We start from the raw sequence: 24,108 nt of genomic DNA on the forward strand, positions 1-24,108 counted from the left end.
CTGTTCATCACCGACATGGACAGAATTTCTAGACACAGCCAGGGACTGGAGGGGGTCCGGTTTGGGGACCACAGGATCTCGTCTCTGCTGTTTGCAGATGATGCAGATGTTTGCCCTTGTCCCAAGTGGAGGAGTTCAAGTATCTCGGGGTCTTGTTCACGAGTGGGGGAAGATGTAGCGTGAGATCAACAGGCGGATCGGTGCAGCGTCTGCAGTTATGTGGTCGTTCCATCTGTTTCAGATGGTCCCAGACGCCTCCCCAGGGAGGTGTTCCGGGCATGTCCCTCGGGGACCTAGGACACGCTGGAGGGACTATGTCTCTCTATGGCCTGGGAACGCCTTGGGGTGCCACCGGAAAGGCTGGAGGAAGTGTCTGGGGGGAGGGAAGTCTGGGCTTCCCTACTTAGACTCCTGCTTCTGTGACCCGGCCTGGATAAGCCGTAGACAATGGATGGATGGATGATAGAACTCAATCACTGTAACAGAATCAACACATCTTCATAAAGTTAAACAGTTCTATCACAGCATCAGGTTTAACTAATCTCAGGTAAAGCCCAGTTGTTGTTCCCACTTCCTTGAAGGAGTTCAGTTGTTGTCCTGCTGGAGGGAAGCTGGTGTCTTCTCCTGTAGTTAGCACCTCCTGCTAACTGTGGTTGCTGGTTCTGCAGGCTGAGGAGAAGAAGATGAAGTTGACAATTCAGGAGCAGTCTTTCATTGCAGTGTCCTGGTTGTCCCCTTGTCCAGACCGAAGGAGTAGGTCGCTCAGGTCTGTGATGGTTTTCCTGCTTGTTCAGGCAAAAGAACAAAGTTCTGTGAGGCGTCGTTTCCCTGGTCCGTCCTGGAGGAACTGGTTGGTTTTCCTGGTTGATGGGAGATCAGACTCTGGGTGCTGGTCTCTGGATCAGGGGAAGGTCTGACCCTCGTGGTGGGTCAGCAGAGGAGTTGAGGCCTTTGCTTGCAGGCTGCTGGTGTTCGCTGTTAGCAAGCTGGGCTACAGCTGAGCTGCTGGGATGCAGCTCCTTCCTCCTTCGGTGTTCACAGAGCAAGAAGACTGAAGCTGTTTCTCTCCAAAGGCTTTTCAGTTGTGCTATAATTCCTTTGGCTTTTAACAAAGCAGAATGCAGATGGACTGTTTTTATGTTGCACTGTGCTTGTGCACCCCGTGTTTGCTGATTACGACACCACAGGCCAACAGTTCGTCTTCATAAAAAGTCAGCTGGCTAATATTTGTGAAAAATGTCTTCAATTTATCCGAGGACGGTTGGGGCATCTTGCTTACATTAAGTTTCTACAATATTAGCATTGCAGTAAAATTTACACTCAGCGCACCAGGCTTTGTTTTGATATTCCGAGAAGGAAGAGGGCCGGCATCATCCTGAAGGGGAGAAGACTGTTGTAGATGTTATTCCACTTCATGAAAAAAAAAAAAAGATGGCTCTGAGGGATCTGGAATTTATTTTCCAAATGGACATGTCTTGGAAGCCAATTGCAGAGTAACAGGATTACAAACAAGTCCACTGAAAATGATTGAAAATGGTCACCGAAGGGCCCAAACTACACGATGCTCCTGTGTTATCAGAAGTATTACCCAGCGTAAGAGGGTTGGAGGCGCGGAGGGACAGGAAACAACCTGACATTACATTTTTGCCTATACTTCAGGCTGACACTAACTCTTCTTGGTGGGTCACATCTTGAGGTGGTCCGACATCCACTGACGCTCCTGCAGCTTCTTTTTGACAAAAGCACATGTGGTTGAAGCCGCTGGGGGGCGTGGCCACAGCCACAGAAGGCTACTTCTCTATACTGCCGTTGGGAAGGAAGGGCAAGGAAGGCAAGGAAGGCATGGATGGCATGGAAGGCAAGGACGGGAAGGAAGGGAAGGAAGGGAAGGAAGGCAAGGAAGGCAAGGAAGGCATGGATGACATGGAAGGGAAGGAAGGGAAGGAAGGGAAGGAAGGGAAGGAAGGGAAGGAAGGGAAGGAAGGGAAGGAAGGGAAGGAAGGAAAGGAAGGTGGTGAGATTCAGCCTCGATAAAAGAAAATCCTGAGTCGTAACATCGGCCCAAGGTTGATTTGTGGAAACATGTTTGTTTACATGTACAGGCCGTATTTTACACTGAAGTCATGTTTGACTACGCGAGATTTAGAATATTGAGCGTGACGAACATAGACCTAGAGATATTGTTTTTTAGGAGTCCATGGTGAAGAGCTGAAGAATCCGTTCCCATGTGGTGAGCTCCGTCGTCACACACCGTCAGATCAGAAGAGGACCATCTTGTGTCATCTGTCTTTTGTAATCAAGTGTGTGTCTCTTGATCGGTGAAGATTTTAAAAATCCCGTCGTGTGTCCCAGGCTATAGTGAAAAGCCACAACCACAGTTACCTTCAGTTTTTTAAAAAAGGTCCTCAGAGAACGCCATTCAAATGTTCCGCCACCTTTATGGTACAATATCCAGTCGTCACAGCCTGAAAATAGTTAGTTGATAATATCATTTTAAGGTGGGGGATCTTTCCAGAATATCGAAGCTGAGAAGGAAGTTTAATTAAAAAGTATGAATGAAGCTGATTGCACTCCACCAGTATACAGACTCACAGATAATGACAGAGAACTTACTCATGGTTTGTTCCGTGAACCAAAGCTGCAAAAAGTGAAAATGGCTAAAAACAGGACGTATCAAGTGGAGAACATTTTAAATAGACGAACTGTGAGGAGAGAAAAACAGGTTTGACTCTTTAATTAGTAATTAGTAAAAATGATTATTATTAAAAAGAAAAGAAAAATAATTTTTGACCGGGCAAGCAGTGCTCGCCCTGCGGCCCCTCACTGCTCCCCACTGCCTGTTGGGCCAAGGCCTCCACTGCAATGATGGAGTCCACATCACTCTACCCTACAATGCTAGTAAAAGTGATTTTAGAAACAATACCATCCCAAGTTACACGGTGCAAAATTTGGAGTTTGGAATAAATGTGGAATAAATGAATAGGCAGATGGTTGACAGTTTTATGAAGGCAGAGATAGATATTTGCTCAGACAGCTGCTTAAAAAGGAAGTGTGTCTATGTACTATGTACTATGTACTATGTACTATGTACTATGTATCTCCTCACCAGTGCAAACTCATGCGAGACGCGTCCGTCCGGGGGCAGCTTGGCACCGAAGCCCAGTGCAGGAAACATCTTGTCGCTGTCGTAGTCCTGGATGATCTCTCCAACAGCGCGCAAGGCCATGGCATAGTCGTTGAGCTGGTACGGACTCATGTAGTGCAGCGAGGTGGGCTGGGACGGGTTCCCTGGGGCAAAGCACACAACACAATTAAAACACGCATCAGCCATTGCATTGTAATTACGCCTGCCTCCCCCTGGGCTGTGAGTCATTTAAACATACTAATAAAGAAGACGGGGCGAGGGTCAAAGGAATAAGAAGGGAGACCAGAGGCTCAGTAACACCAATGCACGGTTGCCAGCTTGGCGACTTTCTCACTGAATCTGGTGACTTTTCGGCTCCTGTTGGTGACTTATTTTGTGAAAAGTGACCAGCGACAAATGTCGCGACTTTTCCTGGTGTTACTGGTGAATTTCCAGTGTGTTTGGCGACTCTGACGTGAAAACTGGTTCTGCAGTCGCTGTCGTTAACGAGCAGCGGGTCCTGCTGTGAGCCCCTCCTCCCTCCTGAAGCATTCACAGACCTGAGGTCAGTCTGGCAGGAGCCCCTCCTCCCTCCTGCAGCAGTCCCAGCTGCACTCAGACCAGAGGAGACCCTCACCACACTGCGTCCTCACTGAGAATGAACCGCGCTCGCACAAGGCCACCGCTGGTTTACCGAGCGGCAAGTAAATGTAAATGTAATTTTCAATCCCATTAAACTGATCCAATAAGTCACTGCATTTGACTGCAGAGTCTCAGTCACTGACTCACCTTGCCAGAGTGTGTGCCTCTCTGGGACGTAAGCCAGCTAGTCATGTCTCAGGCAAAACTGGACTCAAATATACAGAAAGGAGTGGGAATCAAACACGGAATTTAAAGCCTGGTTGAAGCTGTTTATTGGAGACGATACACGGGCATTCTGCCTTTATTGTAAGGCTGATCTCTGCGCCAAACTATCAGATATCTCTATGAAAGCGGTATTTTAACTTTATTGCTTAGTTGTTTTCAGAAATACATTTCTGAAAACCGTATTTCTGAAGACCGCAACTGAGCCTGTTGAGTTTGCACTCTGGTCGGCTGCCAATGTTTGTTTGTGTGAAATATACTTTGAAATCCAATCCTCCAAGTCAATAATGCTGAAAGAAAATAGCTGTGGACAACTTGTTTTGTGGAAGAGTTTTCCCTTCACTGATGCTCTCAGCCAAGAGAGCGGCCGTTATTCACTTAACGCTCAATAATAGTGAATTACACAACAACTCAACTCACACTCATGGTTCTGAAAACCTGAATCTCCCACATATACCCACAGTTTTAATCATATTATAGCCACAATGTGGGGGACAGTGTGTGTGTGTGTGTGTGTGTGTGTGTGTGTGTGTGTGTGTGTGTGTGTGTGTGTGTGTGTGTGTGTGTGTGTGTGTGTGTGTGTGTGTGTGTGTGTGTGTGTGTGTGTGTGTGTGTGTGTGTGAATCGGGTCCAAATGGCTCTTGGAGTGTTGAGAGTTGGCCGGTCCTCTGGTCGAGACAAAGCGTCAGGCTAAAGGTTATTTTGAGACGTGACGGCCGAATTCAGTGACAAAACTAAAAAGGAAAACACTGGAATCAGCAGCAGAAAACTCATTTGCAGTTCTAAACATATTCGGGTGTTTTTTGTTTATTTTTGCTAACTTTGTCTCTTCCACGGCATTATTCCTCTTTCCTACAGCGCTTTACAATTTGCAATTATGCAAATTACACGATGATGTAATTTAGCGACAGCCAATGGCGACTTTCCTTACTGAGGAGTTGGAACACTGCACAAACGTTCCCTGACGCAGAGCTGCACTGGAGGCACAAATAATATTTACCCTGGTGTTACAGTATACTAATCATGGCACCTTGATATACACACACACACACACACACACACACACACACACACACACACACACACACACACACACACACACACACACACACACACACACACACACACACACACACACACACACACACACACAGAGGGATGGGTTTGTGATATGGCTGTATATCCAGAAAACAATACATTCATAATTTGTTCATGTAAAAACAAATAAACATATAAAGAGCTAATTTGCAAAAAACTTACAACTATTTTCTAATCCTTTTTCTTTCCTTTAAAAAAAAAAACAAGCTTCTTTTAATTATTTCCCCCAGGTGATCTCAGTCAGACAAAAGTTCAGTGGGTTTGACTAAGGAAATAGATATGACATAACAAAATAGTAGCTTTTTCTTTTTCATTTCCATCTCTTAGTTTTTCAAAAGCCCCGTCTCCACCGCACAGAAAGTACCGGCCTAGACGGGTTTAAACCGCTCCGGTTCGCGTGTCACAACAGGAATGCGGTCTAAACCGCTCCAGACCGCTCCAAAGGCGACCGCTTTTCTGCTCCCCTTCCGTTGGGGTACCAGGACCACGGAACGGGTCTGAGGTTGAGCTGCTGTCTGCTGATTGGTCAGTGATTTACTACACGCCCTCAATATTTTAATGTGTCGGCTGAATCCTCTGCTGTCAGTGTGGTCAGCTGCGCTCTGGTTGTTTTTATTTTCCTTTTCTTTTCTTTGCTGCTCAACTTTAGTGTTTGTGGTGAAAGAGCGACTTGAGGCAGGGGGAGACCGGGGGGAGGGACTTTGCATCGCGTTGGAGTTTTCTGTTAGCAGCATAGCGCTCGCCGTGGCGCTGATGTGCGTCCGGGACACCGGAGTCTGGAGCTTTCGTCTCCGGCGCTGACCGCGCTCCGGCAGCTCCGCTTTCCAGAGGCGGTCAGCGTTCTGTTCAGCCGCGGTCAGTGGCGCTTTATCGCGGGGACGGACCGCGGAAGCCATGAAAAGGAGCTCGGAGCTCGGAGCTCGGCGCCGGAGTGGAGAGCCTCCTCAGACTCCCGTGTCTGTGCCTCAGCCAACTGGGGGGAACGCTCCGGCCACTTGCCCCGCCCCCCAGCGCTCGAGTGTGGGGCACGTCGCCCCAAGTCCCCGGCAAGCGGCCGAGCGACTGGCTCTCTCACAACAAACACGGAAGTTGCGGCTGCAGCTCTCCACTGCAAAAAATGACTGCTGCAAAAAGTAACTTTTTTTTGTTTCCGCTGCAAAAAATTTTATAAAATTAAAGTGCAAAGTGGAGAATTTAAACAACAACAGAGGATTCATAAGATCTACATCTGACGACGTTCTTTTCTGTTATAATGTCACATTTCTGCGGAGCTCATAAGCCCCGCCCACTTTTAACGCTCCTCTCTGCAGTGGAGACACGACCCAAAATTTCGGTCGGGGTCTCTATTCCGTACCGCTCCGCTCCGTCCCGGCACTTGTGTGCGGTGGAGATGGGGCTAAACTGTCCTTTGGTTCCAGCGCCACTCTTGGTTTAGTGTTACACACTGTGAGTCAGTGGCTTCCAGTATCCAGTGTTCAGTACTGAGCAGTGTGCAAGGCCAATTTCAGTAAGTTCAGCGTAACTCAATATGACTCCATTCTCTTTTCAAGTAATAGTGGGGAAAATGCATTCAAGTCCATCAGATCACCTTAATCCACTTCATCACTGCTTTCCAACACGTCCTTTCACATGGTTACAATAAAAGAATAGTTGTTGAGGCTCATTTATTTTTCATGTTCACATGAAAACACATATGTGAGCCTCAAACCTCACTAACACCAGGAAACACAGCGTTGACAGTGATCTGGGCAATGCAATGGCTGATATTTCTAGTACACATTTCAAGTTGTATTATTGAAAACAAATGTGACATTTGACCTTCAAAGATTTTGAAAAGAGCCTAAAATGGACAGAATGTGGATGTTAATTTCAACTATGACCACGAGGGACGTCCACAGTAACGGCAGCAGTTCCCCGTGGAGGAGGCAGCCGACAGCTGACAGTTGTACTGATTCACCAAATGGCTTTCGCTTGTGCTTTTCCACCACTTGAGCAATTTTACATTGTTCATCACATTCACCCATTCACACACACATTCACACACCAATGGGGGCGGCTGGACTGCAAGGCCAGTCAATCCATTGAGACAGAGAGCAAGTCAAACCTACAACCTTCTGACACACACACACACACACACACACACACACACACACACACACACACACTGCAAATACTGATTCTACTAAATAAATACTCATTAATGTGGAATGTGCAATAAATGTGAAATACTAATGAAACTAGTAAAACTAATATCCAGATTAGTGCCTGAGGTGATGAAGTGACGACACGACACAGAATCAGCCGTTTCCTCTCTGACGCAAACACGTCTTTAAATCAAACAGATCTGATGGGGTGTGACTGGGTTCTCTGTGGAGAAGAGCTCATTTTGCTTTTGTCATTAAATAGTTGTCACTGATAGATGTACTGCTGTTTAGCTGCGGGGGGTTCATAAACTCTCACTGAGGAGAAGTGTGTTTAATGACTCTGCAAACTGGATACAAAGAAACACCAACGTGAGCTTGAAGCCCCAGATAACATTCACACAATAATCCAACTTGTAGAGAATTCTTCTTCTCCCCTTTACTCTATTTAGTTAATTTAAGGAGCTAAAGTGTTATTAAAGAAACTTAGGAAGCCTGATAAGGATTTGATGACCTTCTAAAGATCCAACAAAGCTGCAGCACCCTTGAGGGGTTGGATTGATTAGAGCGGGCTTTAAAACACTCACCGTTTGATGCCGTGAAATCGATTGCCACTGTGAAATTAATCTGAGTCCTGCAGGGGGGAAAAAGAGAGAAAGAGGGGGAGTGAAACATGGAAGGATCCTTCAGAGCAGATTATTCACAGCATGTTTCCGAGCCGGAGGCTCCTTGTCTGAGCGCTCACCCTCCTCTGATGTAGTCCAGGAAGGACAGCTCTGTGTCGACCAGGCAGGACAGCAAGGTGACCTGAAACCACACGTCCTCACGTCACTGCTCAACCTCCAACATCTTCCAACCATCAGCTGCAAAGCTGCCGCTGACACCTGGTGTTTAGAGAGCCTGTGTTCCTCATCAGGCTGGTTTCTCTCTGGAGAACTGGGTCTGCTGTGAAGAACTTCACAGCCCTTCAAAGCAGACACACTGATCCAGGGTTGGACTGAGAGTTTGTTCAATTAAAACAGGGACAACACATATTTATGAACATATACGTGTATATATTAAGATTATAGCCAACGGATAGTTTCCATCTTTAGTCCCTTGGGCAGGTTGATGTCAAGAACACAAGATAATAAAATCAATAAAACAACAGAAACAACAAGTAGAAGAGTTTGCCTTCATGGTCAGTGCAGTGGATCAGTGAACATACAGGCCAAGGGTCAGAGGAACAAACGTATTTCACTAGTCTTAAATGCTAATATTCGATATCAAAGAGCTGAGTAAAGTGCAGAATGCTAAAGTGTTAAAGGGTTAGATGGGTAATTTGGATCTGGGTTCAGATTAAAGTGTCTCGATGTTTTGTTTAAAAGAGCCTTGATTAGAGCTGAAAAGCTCCAAGTTCAAAACTATATAAAGTAAGTTTTGAGTCTAATTTAAAAATCCAGGTTATGCCCCGCCCTGGACAAGATCAGCCTGGACCTGGACCTGGTCCTGGTCCTGGTCCTGGACCAGTACATCCTGTCCACTGACACTGCAAACAGGGCGGAGCAGGACAGACTTACTGTCTGAGACAGACACTCTGTTTGTGGCGTGCTGAGACTGATGAGGTTGGTTACTTTAGCCCCTTGATTCTTCTCCTGCTTTGCTGTAAATAATACACTTGTGTACCACGAATAGATCCTCCGCTGCCTCCCTACATTCTTCTTAGAGGGATAAAGGTTAATATATCACATTAATTTAATTAATTTCCTGCCACTTGCTGCGTTACAGATACAAACCCAATTCAAGCCACAACACAAACCACATACATTTAAAACAGTCTATAACGTCTATAATGTGGGCGTACAGGTGTGAAGACAGCCTGGCACAGCTTGTTTTAATTATTTGGAAGCGACATGCAATACAGCTTCTTTTTCTTTTTTGAAAACATCAAGAACACAGAAAGACAGCTTGTCTCTATGGTGCTGGCCCCAGGAATAGGCTGGAGCCTGTCCAGGCCACAACATGAAGCTGCTCAGACGAGATTGTTTCAAATACATGAAATAACATAGTGTACGTCTGCAGCCCCTCCAACACAGCTCAATACCCACAGATGCTTATTGACCCTGTAAATAATACAACTCTGGCAGCTCCTCATGCTGTAACACACGTTCTGAGCTGGAAGTGTGGGAGAGTGTGAAGGATTGAAATGCTGCGTGTCGGCACCTCTAACAAACCTGCAACATGCCTCACAGACCTCCACAATTGATTTAATATTCTACAAAATACACATTTAGTGCAGTTTATTTACGATGAACACAGTGGTGGAGGGCGCCGGGCGCTGTCCCTCCCGGGGGGAACAAGATGATTTTTTAATATAAATTATATGAATAAACTGTGACACTGTCGAAACTTGTCTATGCCAACAAACTAACAATGGACCCTGGTCAATTAAAGAGAGGGTTTCTTTACTGTGTGTGTGTGTGTGTGTGTGTGTGTGTGTGTGTGTGTGTGTGTGTGTGTGTGTGTGTGTGTGTGTGTGTGTGTGTGTGTGTGTGTGTGTGTGTGTGAATGGGTGGAATAATGAGAACCAAGGTCAGCAATTCTACTACATACCTAGCATTTAAGATATATATGTATTACTGTTAATAAATTATCACCACAGAAATCAGATTGTAAACTTTATATGGCCACTGAATCGTGATCAGACTGTTGGTTTATACGAACCAAGAACATCCTTTGGTCAGTGGATCAGTTCCACGTTACTTTGCACTGTGACACCCAGTGGTTTTTCACGTTTTCCTCGATTGCCATCATGTAAAACAGGAACAGTTCTGACTGTTGTAATTCATCAACAGGGTTTGGTATTAATGGATTACATGTATTGGCGTTACGTAATTAGGATACACATTTTTTTTTTAATGTAATCTCTTTACAGGTGTATTTGATAAAAAGTGGGATTACTGAGCAGGATTACAATAGAAAATCAGAAGGAATAAACTAGAACTGAAGTTGTCACAGGCGCATTGCGAAACTTCGTGACACTTTCAGGCTGACCTGATGCGTTGCCATGGAGACTGCAGCCAGCTGCTCTCATCACTATGTTTTAAAGTGGGAGGAGCCTCTTCACCTCTGTACAATGCTAATGACGCTTCCAGCAGTGAAAGTGTTGTGAACGTCTCACCTGAAGAAACATCTGGTGGATAAAACCTGCTCACTTTACTGAAACACACCTGGTCAACTAGTTTTATTAGCTCATAACCTGCTAGTAACCTGCCAATACCAACTAGTTTTATTAGCTCAAAACCTGCTAGTAACCTGCCAATACCAACTAGTTTTATTAGCTCAAAACCTGCTAGCAACCTGCCAATACCAACTAGTTTTATTAGCTCAAAACCTGCTAGTAACCTGCCAATACCAACTAGTTTTATTAGCTCATAACCTGCTAGTAACCTGCCAATACCAACTAGTTTTATTAGCTCAAAACCTGCTAGCAACCTGCCAATACCAACTAGTTTTATTAGCTCAAAACCTGCTAGTAACCTGCCAATACCAACTAGTTTTATTAGCTCATAACCTGCCAGACCCAACTACTTTTAGTAGCTCATAACCTGCCAATACCAACTAGTTTTATTAGCTCATAACTTGCCAGTAACAACTAGTTTTATTAGCTCAGAACCTGCCAGACCCAACTACTTTTAGTAGCTCATAACCTGCCAATACCAACTAATTTTATTAGCTCATAACTTGCCAGTACCAACTAGTTTTATTAGCTCATAACCTGCCAGTACCAACTAGTTTTATTAGCTCATAACCTGCCAGTAACCTGCCAATACCAACTAGTTGTATTAGCTCATAACCTGCCAGACCCAACTACTTTTAGTAGCTCATAACCTGCCAATACCAACTAGTTTTATTAGCTCATAACTTGCCACTACCAACTAGTTTTATTAGCTCATAACCTGCCAGTACCAACTAGTTTTATTAGCTCATAACCTGCCAGTACCAACTAGTTTTATTAGCTCATAACCTGCCAATACCAACTAGTTTTATTAGCTCATAACCTGCCAATACCAACTAGTTTTATTAGCTCATAACCTGCCAGTACCAACTAGTTTTATTAGCTCATAACCTGCCAGTACCAACTAGTTTTATTAGCTCATAACCTGCCAGTAACCTGCCAATACCAACTAGTTTTATTAGCTCATAACCTGCCAGTACCAACTAGTTTTATTAGCTCATAACCTGCCAATACCAACTAGTTTTATTAGCTCATAACCTGCCAATACCAACTAGTTTTATTAGCTCACAACCTGCCAGTACCAACTAGTTTTATTAGCTCATAACCTGCCAGTACCAACTAGTTTTATTAGCTCATAACCTGCCAATAACAACTAGTTTTATTAGCTCATAACCTGCCAATACCAACTAGTTTTATTAGCTCATAACCTGCCAATACCAACTAGTTTTATTAGCTCACAACCTGCCAGTACCAACTAGTTTTATTAGCTCACAACCTGTCAGTAACCTGCCAATACCAACTAGTTTTATTAGCTCATAACCTGCCAGTAACCTGCCAATACCAACTAGTTTTATTAGCTCATAACCTGCTAGTAACCTGCCAATACGAACTAGTTTTATTAGCTCATAACCTGTCAGTAACCTGCCAATACCAACTAGTTTTATTAGCTCATAACCTGTCAGTAACCTGCCAATACCAACTAGTTTTATTAGCTCATAACCTGCTAGTAACCTGCCAATACCAACTAGTTTAATTAGCTCAAAACCTGCCAGCAACCTGCCAACACCAACTAGTTTTATTAGCTTATAACCTGCCAGTAACCTGCCAATACCAACTAGTTTTATTAGCTCATAACCTGCCAGTAACCTCCCAATACCAACTAGTTTTATTAGCTCATAACCTGCCAGTAACCTCCCAATACCAACTAGTTTTATTAGCTCATAACCTGCCAGTAACCTGCCAATACCAACTAGTTTTATTAGCTCATAACCTGTCAGTAACCTGCCAATACCAACTAGTTTTATTAGCTCATAACCTGCTAGTAACCTGCCAATACCAACTAGTTTAATTAGCTCAAAATCTGCCAGCAACCTGCCAACACCAACTAGTTTTATTAGCTCATAACCTGCCAGTAACCTGCCAATACCAACTAGTTTTATTAGCTCATAACCTGCCAGTAACCTCCCAATACCAACTAGTTTTATTAGCTCATCCTGCCAGTAACCTGCCAATACCAACTAGTTTTATTAGCTCATAGCCTGTCAGTAACCTGCCAATACCAACTCGTTTTATTAGCTCATAACCTGCCAGTAACCAGCCAATACCAACTAGTTTTATTAGCTCATAACCTGTCAGGAACCTGTCAATACCAACTAGTTTTATTAGCTCACAACCTGCTAGTAACCTGCCAATACCAACTAGTTTTATTAGCTCATAACCTGTCAGTAACCTGCCAATACCAACTCGTTTTATTAGCTCATAACCTGCCAGTAACCAGCCAATACCAACTAGTTTTATTAGCTCATAACCTGCCAGTAACCTGCCAATACCAACTAGTTTTATTAGCTCATAACCTGCCAGTAACCAGCCAATACCAACTAGTTTTATTAGCTCATAACCTGCCAGTAACCTGCCAATACCAACTAGTTTTATTAGCTCATAACCTGCCAGTAACCTGCCAATACCAACTAGTTTTATTAGCTCATAACCTGTCAGTAACCTGCCAATACCAACTAGTTTTATTAGCTCAAAACCTGCCAGCAACCTGCCAACACCAACTAGTTTTATTAGCTCATAACCTGCTGGTAACCTGCCAATACCAACTAGTTTTATTAGCTCATAACCTGCCAGTAACCTCCCAATACCAACTAGTTTTATTAGCTCATAACCTGCCAGTAACCTCCCAATACCAACTAGTTTTATTAGCTCATAACCTGCCAGTAACCTGCCAATACCAACTAGTTTTATTCTCATAGCCTGTCAGTAACCTGCCAATACCAACTCGTTTTATTAGCTCATAACCTGCCAGTAACCTGCCAATACCAACTAGTTTTATTAGCTCATAACCTGCCAGTAACCAGCCAATACCAACTAGTTTTATTAGCTCATAACCTGCCAGTAACCTGCCAATACCAACTAGTTTTATTAGCTCATAACCTGTCAGTAACCTGCCAATACCAACTAGTTTTATTAGCTCATAACCTGTCAGTAACCTGCCAATACCAACTAGTTTTATTAGCTCATAACCTGTCAGTAACCTGCCAATACCAACTCATTTTATTAGCTCATAACCTGCCAGTAACCAGCCAATACCAACTAGTTTTATTAGCTCATAACCTGCCAGTAACCAGCCAATACCAACTAGTTTTATTAGCTCATAACCTGCCAGTAACCTGCCAATACCAACTAGTTTTATTAGCTCATAACCTGCCAGTAACCAGCCAATACCAACTAGTTTTATTAGCTCATAACCTGCCAGTAACCTGCCAATACCAACTAGTTTTATTAGCTCATAACCTGTCAGTAACCTGCCAATACCAACTAGTTTTATTAGCTCATAACCTGTCAGTAACCTGCCAATACCAACTCATTTTATTAGCTCATAACCTGCCAGTAACCAGCCAATACCAACTAGTTTTATTAGCTCATAACCTGCCAGTAACCAGCCAATACCAACTAGTTTTATTAGCTCATAACCTGCCAGTAACCTGCCAATACCAACTAGTTTTATTAGCTCATAACCTGCCAGTAACCAGCCAATACCAACTAGTTTTATTAGCTCATAACCTGCCAGTAACCTGCCAATACCAACTAGTTTTATTAGCTCATAACCTGTCAGTAACCAGCCAATACCAACTAGTTTTATTAGCTCATAACCTGTCAGTAACCTGCCAATACCAACTAGTTTTATTAGCTCATAACCTGCCAGTAACCTGCCAATACCAACTAGTTTGATTAGCTCATAACCTGTCAGTAACCTGCCAATACCAACTAGTTTTATTAGCTCATAACCTGTCAGTAACCTGCCAATACCAACTAGTTTTATTAGCTCATAACCTGTCAGTAACCTGCCAATACCAACTAGTTCTATTAGCTCATAACCTGCCAGTAACCTGCCAATACCAACTAGTTTTATTAGCTCATAACCTGCCAGTAACCTGCCATTACCAGTACTGGTGCTGAAGGTAGGAAGACGTTCTCAATACGATTAGAGGATCTAATGTTTTAGGATTCATTGGGGCGACACGTGACATAACTTGTTTTTCTCTTTTTAAAGTCTGCTGGTCGACTCAGTAGCAGGTTGTTAGTTGTTATCAATCAGTGATTCATGCTGCCAGATACAGTCTGTAGGGATTTCTAACCTCATAAGGATCACTAGGGACCATTAAGTTGGTGTGGTCCCTCCTCAACCATTTACGTTGTGTTTGGCTATTGATAGTGATTAATAATTATCAAAGACAGTTATTAATTATGTTATTGAAAATGTAATCTGATCCGTATCAGAACCTCGGAGCTCCACCTGTCTTAACAGGAAATGATAGTCAATTCAGTTCTATCAGTCTCATAAGATATACTAAACACTTCATCAGGAATTTGAATTAATAGTTAAATTAATTACAATTACCAGAATTAACAGTAAAGATTGAAGGATTTTGGAGTTCTTGACACAGAAGAGGTCGACATTTCATTCTCCTTTGTGCTCATTAATAAAAAAGCAAGTATGATTCCAAAAATTATATTTATTTACAATGAAAACAAATAAACACAGATTCTAACTACCTATATACAGCTTGGTGTGTGTGTGTGTGTGTGTGTGTGTGGGGAGAGAGAGCGAGAGAGAGAGGTGGAGGGAGTGTGTGAGTGAGACGTGTGATGAACTACAAAACAAGATGGCGGATCACAAGAAACTACATTCAAATGGAGGTTATCAGAGAACAGGAAGTCGACTCAGTTGATGTTTCAGGAGTCCTTCTTTGCAGCTCCTGGTTGTTCCTTTTGTTCAGACTGAGGAGCTGGTCGCTCAGGTCTGTGATGGTTTTCCTGCTGGTTGAGGAAAACACAAAGAAGTTCTGTGAGGCGTCGTTTCCCTGGTCCGTCCTGGAGGAACCGGGTGGTTCTCCTTGGAGATCAGACTCTGGGTGATGGTCTCTGGACCAGTGGAAGGTCTGACCCTCGTGGTGGGTCAGCAGATGAGTTGAGGAGTGGAGGCCCTGGTTGCAGTGAGTGGTGTTAGCTGGATGCTAACGCTGTATGCTAACACTGGGTGAGCTCCTCCAGCAACCTCCTCCTCCATTGAAGAACAGGAGCAAAAGCCTTTTGTGAGAGGAACTGCTTGGACTCAGCTCCTCCCTGGTGTCACCGGGAGAAGACTCACTGCAAGACTCTCTGAGGAGTCTCTTTCAAAGGCTTTTGGTGAAGGTTGGGGATTCGAAGGTGTAAAATCCTGAGAGCTTCAACCAATCAGTGACAGGCTGAGTACATGGGGGAAGAGTCCTTTGAGCAGAAAGTGGGGGAGGGTCTGCAGTGGTAAAAGCCCCCCCCCCACTGGGTGTGATGGTCAGAATTCATTTGTCATGACTGTGTATCATGAGAAATGAAAATTGTCCTTCCCTAGAAATGAACAAACTTTCTGTGGTCTTGTGAGAACCCAACAAGCCTATCAAACATTTATATTTAGTCCGGGAAAAAAACAACATTAAAACCAACGAAGAGACGGGAGGGGAAATGGAGAGAGAGAGAGAGAGAGGGAGAGAGAGAGAGAGAGAGAGAGAGAGAAAGTGTTTTAAAAAAGATGAGCACATTTTCTTCAATTAGAATAGTTTTGAGGACTAACACTTGAATAATTGAAAGCTTTATTTGTATTGTGGTTTTGATTCTTTAAAACATAAATCAGTGTTCGACACCTGATTGTTACTGAGTTTTGATTTAGTTCTAAACTTGTTCAGAGTAATTAGAGTATAAGACGTGTCGACACACTTTCTATTCTTTCTTGTCTTTATTTTTTATGTTTGCTGGTGAAGTAATCCAAAAGTAACTAAAAGTACTCTGGTACGTACATTTTTTATTTTCGTACTTAGAGTAAGTTACTGATTACATTTTATGACAGGTAACTTGTAATTGTAACGGATTGCAGTGTTCAAGTAACCTTCCCAGCCCTGCTGATCACGTGGATCTGATCACACCATTAATATTGTCACAACAAATCCTTCAATAAGACCAGAAATCAGAAATACCAAATATGAAGAATCTGCTGACACTGACGATCATAATCATTTGTGCAAAAATGTTGCTCTCTTTCATCACAGGAAGGATTTCATGGGTTCAAATACCGATGGAGGGATGGAAGGATGGAGGGATGGAATCTATTGTGTTTGTCAACTCAGCAGCAGTACTGGCTCCATGCAACAAGATGTTTCCTGTGGCTGCCTCAGCCTTGCTGTGCCTTGCTGTGCCTTGCCGTGCCTTGCCGTCACCCACTGGGGTCTTTTGCCAAGGGGTCCTGCTGAGCACCGTTCAGAACCATCATCGAAGGTGCAGCCACACTGGGGCTGGGCGATATGGCCAAACAATTTAATCTCAGACTTTCTCGCAAAAAATGTGATTTACGATTTTTTTCAACAACTTCTAAAAGAAAACAAATAGTACAAATGACACAGATGTCTCAAAACAATTTGGAATTTTATTCCATCAAACTTAACAAAATTAATCCCTATTTACTTCCTGGAATCAAAGTGCCAGATGTTCTTTTGTAAAAAAATAAAACAAATCTTTTTATAATATAATAATAATAATTCTGCAGTTTGAAGGGAGACTGAAATGTTTCCTGGGAAAGAGAGAAAGATTTTACCAGCAAATATCTCCTCCAGTTTAATGGCTCCTGGTCAGCCAACATGGCAACCTATTGTTTTGCTGCAGAATTACTTCTGTGGTCGCTAAATTCGGCTTTACAAAGTGATTACTATTGCAACAACATCATCGGCAGGGTAAAGCTCACCTGTCTCATGATGTCAGAGTCAAATACACCGAGGGCCAAAAAACCACATTTGACCAAAGTCGAGGGTCGAACTGCTTCAATGTTTATTAAAACATATTGAAATGATTGCACATAGCCTACTGAACCAAGACCTAACACAGTGTATATTATTTCATCATTAAATGAACAAAGCAATATTTTCTTATGGCTCTGCCAGTAGTTTCAAGGGAAAACATTTTTCAACATGCAAACAGCGAAAAGTAAATTTCCTTCAAAAACAAAATATGCTCGTTAATATCAAGATAAATGCAGAAATTTAATTCCATGTATTATAAGCTAAAAATGCATTATTGTGCTGCTCTATGATCCTAACCAATCACTGCTTGCAAATAGTAAAATGAGAAAATGAAACAAATAAAACAAAACAAATCAGTTGTATTCTTTCTTATGGCTCTTTTCTGCAGTTTTTCCTGAGTCCATTCAAAAAACCAAAACAAAATACAAACATCTATGGCATACAGAGAGAAAAGATATGATGTGATGTTTTGTTTGGCTTCATGAAAAGAGAGCAGTTGTTCACACAGGTGTGTGCTGCCAAACATGGAGAGCGTCTGAGCAGCCGTGGCGTCGTGTCGGGGATGAAAAGTGCAAACTCAGCAGCGCCACGCTGCCATATTGTTCCTTCAGTGTGTCATTACACTGGAGCTCAATCAACTCCATTTGTAGGTTTTTGTTGCTGAGATTCCCATATCAACAGCAAAAGGATTGCTGAGCAGTTCAAACCTGCTCTTTTTTTTCCAAACCTGCTCCGAAAGCGTCTCACGTTTTCTTTCGGCGTCTCTCACAGACTGGGCTTGGTTTTCAACGCCCTCACTGGACTGTACATGTCAGACTGCAGCTGCAGGTTCATTACGTCAACATGGCTCGTCATGTCGCACAGGAACGCCGTTTCACACAGGAAAGTTTCAGCTCGGAGCTCTGCTGTGTCTTCCCCTTTGCTTTCCGTGAAGAGACAGGTCTCCTCGCAGCTCCAAACGTCTTTCAGCAGCTTTCCCTGGCTGAGCCGTCGCACCTCTGCGTGACAGGACAAGTCGCCATACTCTGTATCCAGCTGGCCCAGAAACGCCCTGAGCCGGCGGTGATTTACACCTTTGGCCCTCGTGACGTTAACTGCTCGCACTATGGTGCTCATCACACGGTCCATTTCCGAGGCTTTGCCACACGACGACTCCTGGTGAGAAGCTGTCAGCTCACCGGTGAAGTTTTCTTCACGCATTCTCTCACGGATCCTCGCCACCAGTCCACTCCCGTGCCCACACATCGCAGGTGCTCCGCCTGTTCTCAGCCCCACACGTTTTCCCCATTTCATTTACACATCTGGATAGCTCTTCATACTGATCTCGTCCTGCAGTTGTGCCATGCATTCCATGTAATCCCCAAAACTCTTCTGTTCTGCTCCGGCTGGACTCCACTCCAGGGACCAACATTGGCAGCTGGCCAATGTCAGATGTGTCGGTTGCTCTCATCCACAGCAAGGGAACATGCAATAAAATCTTTTCCCTTTCCCACCAGCTGTTGTTTGAGATTGGTGGAAAGCTGGTCCACATGTTCAGCAACGGTGTTTCTGCTCAGGCTCACATTTAAAAATAGTTGCTTTCTGTCCGGGCACACGGTGTCACAACCTTTAAGCAGACAATTTTGGATAAAGTCTCCCTCTGTAAATGGCCGGACTGATTTTGCAACGTCTTCTGCCACAATAAAAAGCCTTGACAGCAGCCTCGCTTTGTGATTTGGCTTCTGTGAACAGAGCCTGCCAGGACTTAGGACCTCGTTTTAATTCTTCTACCTTCTGTAGCCTTTGTTCCGTGTCCATATTCTTGTATTTGTCTTTGTCTATGTGTTTCTGAGACGTTTCATAGTGCCTCCTTAGCTTATGTTCTTTCATTGCAGCCACACCTTCTCCACACAGAAGACACACTGGTTTGCCTCGTACCTCCGAACATGTCCTCTGCCTCCCCCCTTGAAACCTCCTTCTCAGCGTCCACCTTTCGTTTAGCCATTTGTGGGGAGGGGGGGGTTGCTGAAAGTTGACCACTGCTCTGACTGCTGAATCATATTGAAGCCGAGGCCCGGGGCTTGCTGGACTGCAGTGTGTTCGCGGGCTATCGTTGCACTCCCGGTGCATTGTGGGGAATGTAGTGTTACGCTGGCGCGTGCAAAACACCAGCGGGCGGCTTCGACCTGCGGGCCGGTTCTATTAGTAATGACATATCATCCCAGAGGCCAAAGATAATGGATCTGGCCCGCAGGCCTTGACTTTGACTTATGTGGTCTGAACCCAGCTCACCTTCCATATTAGTGGTGGACAATCCAACGCTTGGTGAATTCTGCTTCACAATGATCGGAAGCGCCGACATCGAAGGATCAAAACGCGACGCTGCTATGAACGCTTGGCCGCCAAAACCAGTTCTCCCTTTTACTTTCTCAACCAGCCGTCAGGTAACTTTTTAAAGTGAAACTTTCTGCCTTAATGTTATTCCACTGGACATTGTGCTGCTTTGTCATCACGGTGCTGCACCCATAGACGCATAAATATAAAACCGAGATGCTGCACAGCCTATCAGTGCCTGTTGACGGGACATGTCTTGGGGAAGTCCTCCTCCTCCTCCTCCTCCTCCTCCTCCTCCTCCTCCTCCTCCTCCTCCTCCTCCTCCTCGTGACTAACATATTGATCCCAGGCTCCAAAAGTCACAAAACAATTCTAATAAAGCTGGGAAAAATAACTGAAAAACACCCTAGTCTAATATTCCTGAAATGACACAGATCAAGCCCTTCTTGGGAATACGTATTTTAAGAAGTTGTCAGTTGCATGTTTTTATATTAACATTGGTTCATAATGAGAAAAACAAATTGTGGACACACATCCAGTGATGCCAGTAACGCATTAATTAGTAAAGTGTTACTCTCATAAGACCTCTTTTTTCAGTAACAAGTAATCTAATGCATTACCATTTCCAAACCAGTAATCAGATTAAAGTTACTTTGGGTTACTATTGCAGTGTCCCGCAGGACGAGTTTCCTGTCTGCAAAGTCGCTTTATTATTAAACAAAACCAGCTGCTCTTCCATTCTCCTACAAACTGACACTGACACACGCAGTGCATGCAGACACTCATCTGCCCCGCCCCCTTCTACACTCTCAGCCAATCACAGGCCAACTCGCTCTAACCGTGTGATCAGGTGACACAAAAGAATTGGAATCAACCATTGTTATCAATAACCCTTAACATTGCAAAAAGCCCCCACCCTTTTGAATCAATCAATCAATCAATCAATCAATCAATCAATCAATCAATCAATCAATCAATCAAAGACTTTTGTCCACGGGAGGGGGGCAATTAAAGTCGCACAGAGCAGGCAGTGGAAATAAAGAAAGAAATAGTGCAACAAGAGACTAGAACTACATCTCAGGGTAAATAAATATCAGTAATAGTAAAAATGTGATAATAAAAGCGTGAGTCAGATATAAATACAACAAAGAATGAAGGTCAAGGGTTAAATATGTATCAGCAGGTGCAGGAGGCGGGGATCAGCAGAGTTTTTGTGTTCAGACGATTGGGGGGGGGGGGGGGGGGGGGGTCAGCAGCTAAAATCTATTAAAAAGTAAATTGTAATCAAACTTAGTTACTTTTAAAAACAAGTAATCGGTGAAGTTACTAAGTTACTTTTTAAAGTAACTGTGACACTCCACACATCAGACATCACTCAGGTACAAATACACAGATTTCGAAATGTGTTTAAGAGTCTAATTCGTCACACTACTGAAACTTCTGCTCTGCCGTGTGCTGCTCATGGTTCCAGCTCGCTAATCACTATCACTCCTATTTTAATCATGTTTAGCTTCTAACATCACGACTGTCTGAGCGCCGCAGCTCGTTAAAATGCCGTGATGCACCTGAACGCATCATTCAAAGCGCTCAGCTCCTGCTGTTAAAACCGGACAAACATGGTGCTCGTATATAAAAACTCTCTTTTATTACTGAAACAGTTCAGAGGAATGCTTCTCTGACAGCACAAGAGGAGAGAAATAAACTGTGAAAAGTGAAAACGCCACTTCACAGACGTGTGGCTGCTGCGAGTGGGCGTGGCCTGCTGTGAGGGGGCGTGTCTTTTGAGTCCAGTCTTGCGGTCGCCTTTTCTTCATTTCCTCCTCTGGAGTGTATCTTAATAACAATTCTTCTTCCTCCTCAGCTTTGAACGTCTGTCTTTCTTCATCCTCTTCCTCTCTCATCTCACCTCAAAAACTACTCTCTCCGCCATTGTCCCACCCCATCGCTGTCTCCTCCAAATGTTTGGCTCGTCAAGATGGGTACATGCAGTAAGGGGCGTGGCCTGGGAGTTCAGCAGCGTCTTGTGGCGTATGAACAGTCCTGCTGAACAAACGTTTTGTTCGGCAGCTTGTTGACGTCACTGCTGAACTTTTGTCTTGTTCTTACGGCTTCAAAAAGGACGTCTGCAGAGCCTTTAAGCTTGGGTAGAGTGAGCAAATGACTCGTTGTACACCAAAACATTAAGCTTGAGTTTTTCAAAGTAACATTTTCACATGCTTTTACTACATGAACTATGTCCTTATCTGTATGAAAACATCCAACACTTCTTGTGTCCTGGCCAAGGTTCAGCTTGCCGGTTATCACTATCACGACCAAAACAAAGGCGTCGCACCGGCGACGCCTTTGTTCCTGGCGGAGCCTCAGCCTAGTCTGAGGCTCCGAATATCGAAATATTTGAATGAAAACCGTTTCTTTGGTTGCTGGGCCCTGGCAAGCAGGCATAGAGATATTGAACGAGCCTGTTCACTAAGTACTGAATGTGTACTGTGTAAACATAACAACACATGCCTAATCAGCATAAATACACGACTCACTTGTGAAAAGTGATGCCTCAGTTGCTTGTTTCCAATGAACGCGTGTTTGTGCACCCATAAGCTGCAGAAAACAAGTGCATTTCGTCAATTTTCACCAAAACCTGCCTTCACTTGCGACCAGATATACATAATCTAACCTTCGCAAGATGGTGGACGGCGAGACACGCCACAAGCAGTACCGTGAGACATCTAGTGTTTTATATCTGTTGGGATCTCTCAACACCACAGAAAGTTTGTTCATTTCTGGTGAAAGACAATCTTCATTTGCCCCTGAGCATCACACCCAGCAGGGGGTCCGACAGACACCGCAGACCCATGCATGCAAATCCTCCCCCCTTTCTGCTCAAAGGAGACTGACTGCCCCCCCCCCCCCCCCCCCCCCCATGCACTCATCCAGTCACCGATTGGCTGAAGTTCTCAAGATTTCACACCTTCAAATCCCCCAACCTTCACCAAAAGCCTTTGCAGAGATTCTCTCATAAAGCTTTTGCTTCTGTTCTTCACTGGAGGAGGTTGCTGGAGGAGCGTTAGCATACAGCATTAGCATACAGCTAACACCAGAGGCCTGCAACCAGGGCCTTCACTCCTCAACTCCTCTGCTGACCCACCATGAGGGTCAGACCTTCCCCTGATCCAGAGACCAGCACCCAGAGTCTGATCTCCCATCAACCAGGAAAACCAACCAGTTTCCCCATGATGAGACCGGGTAAATGACACCTCACAGAACCTATTGTGCTTTTCCTCAACCAGCAGGAAAACCATCACAGACCTGAGCGACCAGCTCCTCGGTCTGGACAAAAGGAACAACCAGGAGCTGCAAAGAAGGACTCCTGAAACATCAACTTCATCTTCTTCTCCTCAGCCTGCAGAACCAGCAACCACAGTTAGCAGGAGGTGCTAACTACAGGAGAAGACACCAGCTTCCCTCCAGCAGGACAACAACTGAACTCCTTCAAGGAAGTGGGAACAACAACTGGGCTTTACCTGAGATTAGTTAAACCTGATGCTATGATAGAACTGTTTAACTTTATGAAGATGTGTTGGTTCTGTTACAGTGATTGAGTTCTATAGATAATGATATTAGGAGCAGTGATCAACCTGTAAACCAACGTTAGCTCTGCCACAGACAGTGCGCAGACATCTCATCTGCGGACGACTCATCTCCAGACAACTCGTCCATAAAACTGCAAATCCGGACAACTCGTCCATGAGATTCCGGGCAACTTGTCCAAACTCAACTGGGACAGCGGCTCAGAAGCGATTTTTAATACACATTTGGAAGGATCACTAAGTGTATTTGAACAACACAATCCACCGCCGGGTTCTGTGGGGCTTGCCTTGCCTCACCGCTCGCTAAATCAGAAACGTGGTGCCTTAGTTTCATTTTATTTAGTTTTGAAAAGTTGGGGTAGGAGGAGGGTGGGGCAAATGCATTTTTATCAACCAGGTTACACTTCTTTCTGCTATTGTTTATTGTACACAATGCCGCTTTTTCTCTGCCATTAAATACATGGAAATGTAACTGCCCAACACTGCTGTTTATTTTGTTATTGTATATTGTTAATTTATTGTTATTTTTTGTTTGCTTTAAAAAAAAAAACTATACAAATATTTGAAATATAAACACACTGTATTTAATTCTCACCTGCTTGAGAAATTCATCACCAGCTGCCATTGCTTTTGAGACTGATATAGTGAATTGGCTATCAATTCCTGTTAAACAGGTGGTCAAAGTCAAAGTCAAATGTATTTATAGAGCACATTTACAAACAGCAGCCACTGCCCCAAAGTGCTGTACAGAACCATAAAATAAAACAATCAACATTTAATACAAATAGAAAAAATAAAATCAACATGAGAAAAATGCTCAGCTCAGCTCGTGCCGAAGGCCAGTGCAAAAAAGTGAGTCTTCAGCGAGCGCTTGAAACTCTCCAAAGATGTTGCAGTTCTTGTATGTAAAGGGAGAGAATTGCACAATTTAGGGCCG

At 43.9% G+C, this 24,108-nt stretch overlaps 1 protein-coding gene across 1 annotated transcript in view; it reads right to left on the reverse strand.

The window, feature by feature from the left end:
• Positions 1-24,108, reverse strand: part of LOC308136162 (copine-8-like) — a gene marked incomplete at its 3' end in the record, with an annotated part of 197,687 nt that overhangs the window by 7,830 nt on the left and 165,749 nt on the right. The window contains exons 13-15 of the mRNA XM_080504398.1: positions 7,973-8,034; positions 7,815-7,861; positions 3,107-3,288 (exon numbers count right to left, since the gene is read on the reverse strand). Coding sequence (XP_080360524.1) covers positions 3,107-3,288; positions 7,815-7,861; positions 7,973-8,034 — 291 coding nt within the window. The remainder of the gene's footprint in view (positions 1-3,106; positions 3,289-7,814; positions 7,862-7,972; positions 8,035-24,108) is intronic.

Source organism: Blennius ocellaris (assembly GCF_963422515.1).
Source record: "Blennius ocellaris genome assembly, chromosome: 11".
Taxonomy (NCBI): Eukaryota; Metazoa; Chordata; class Actinopteri; order Blenniiformes; family Blenniidae; genus Blennius; species Blennius ocellaris.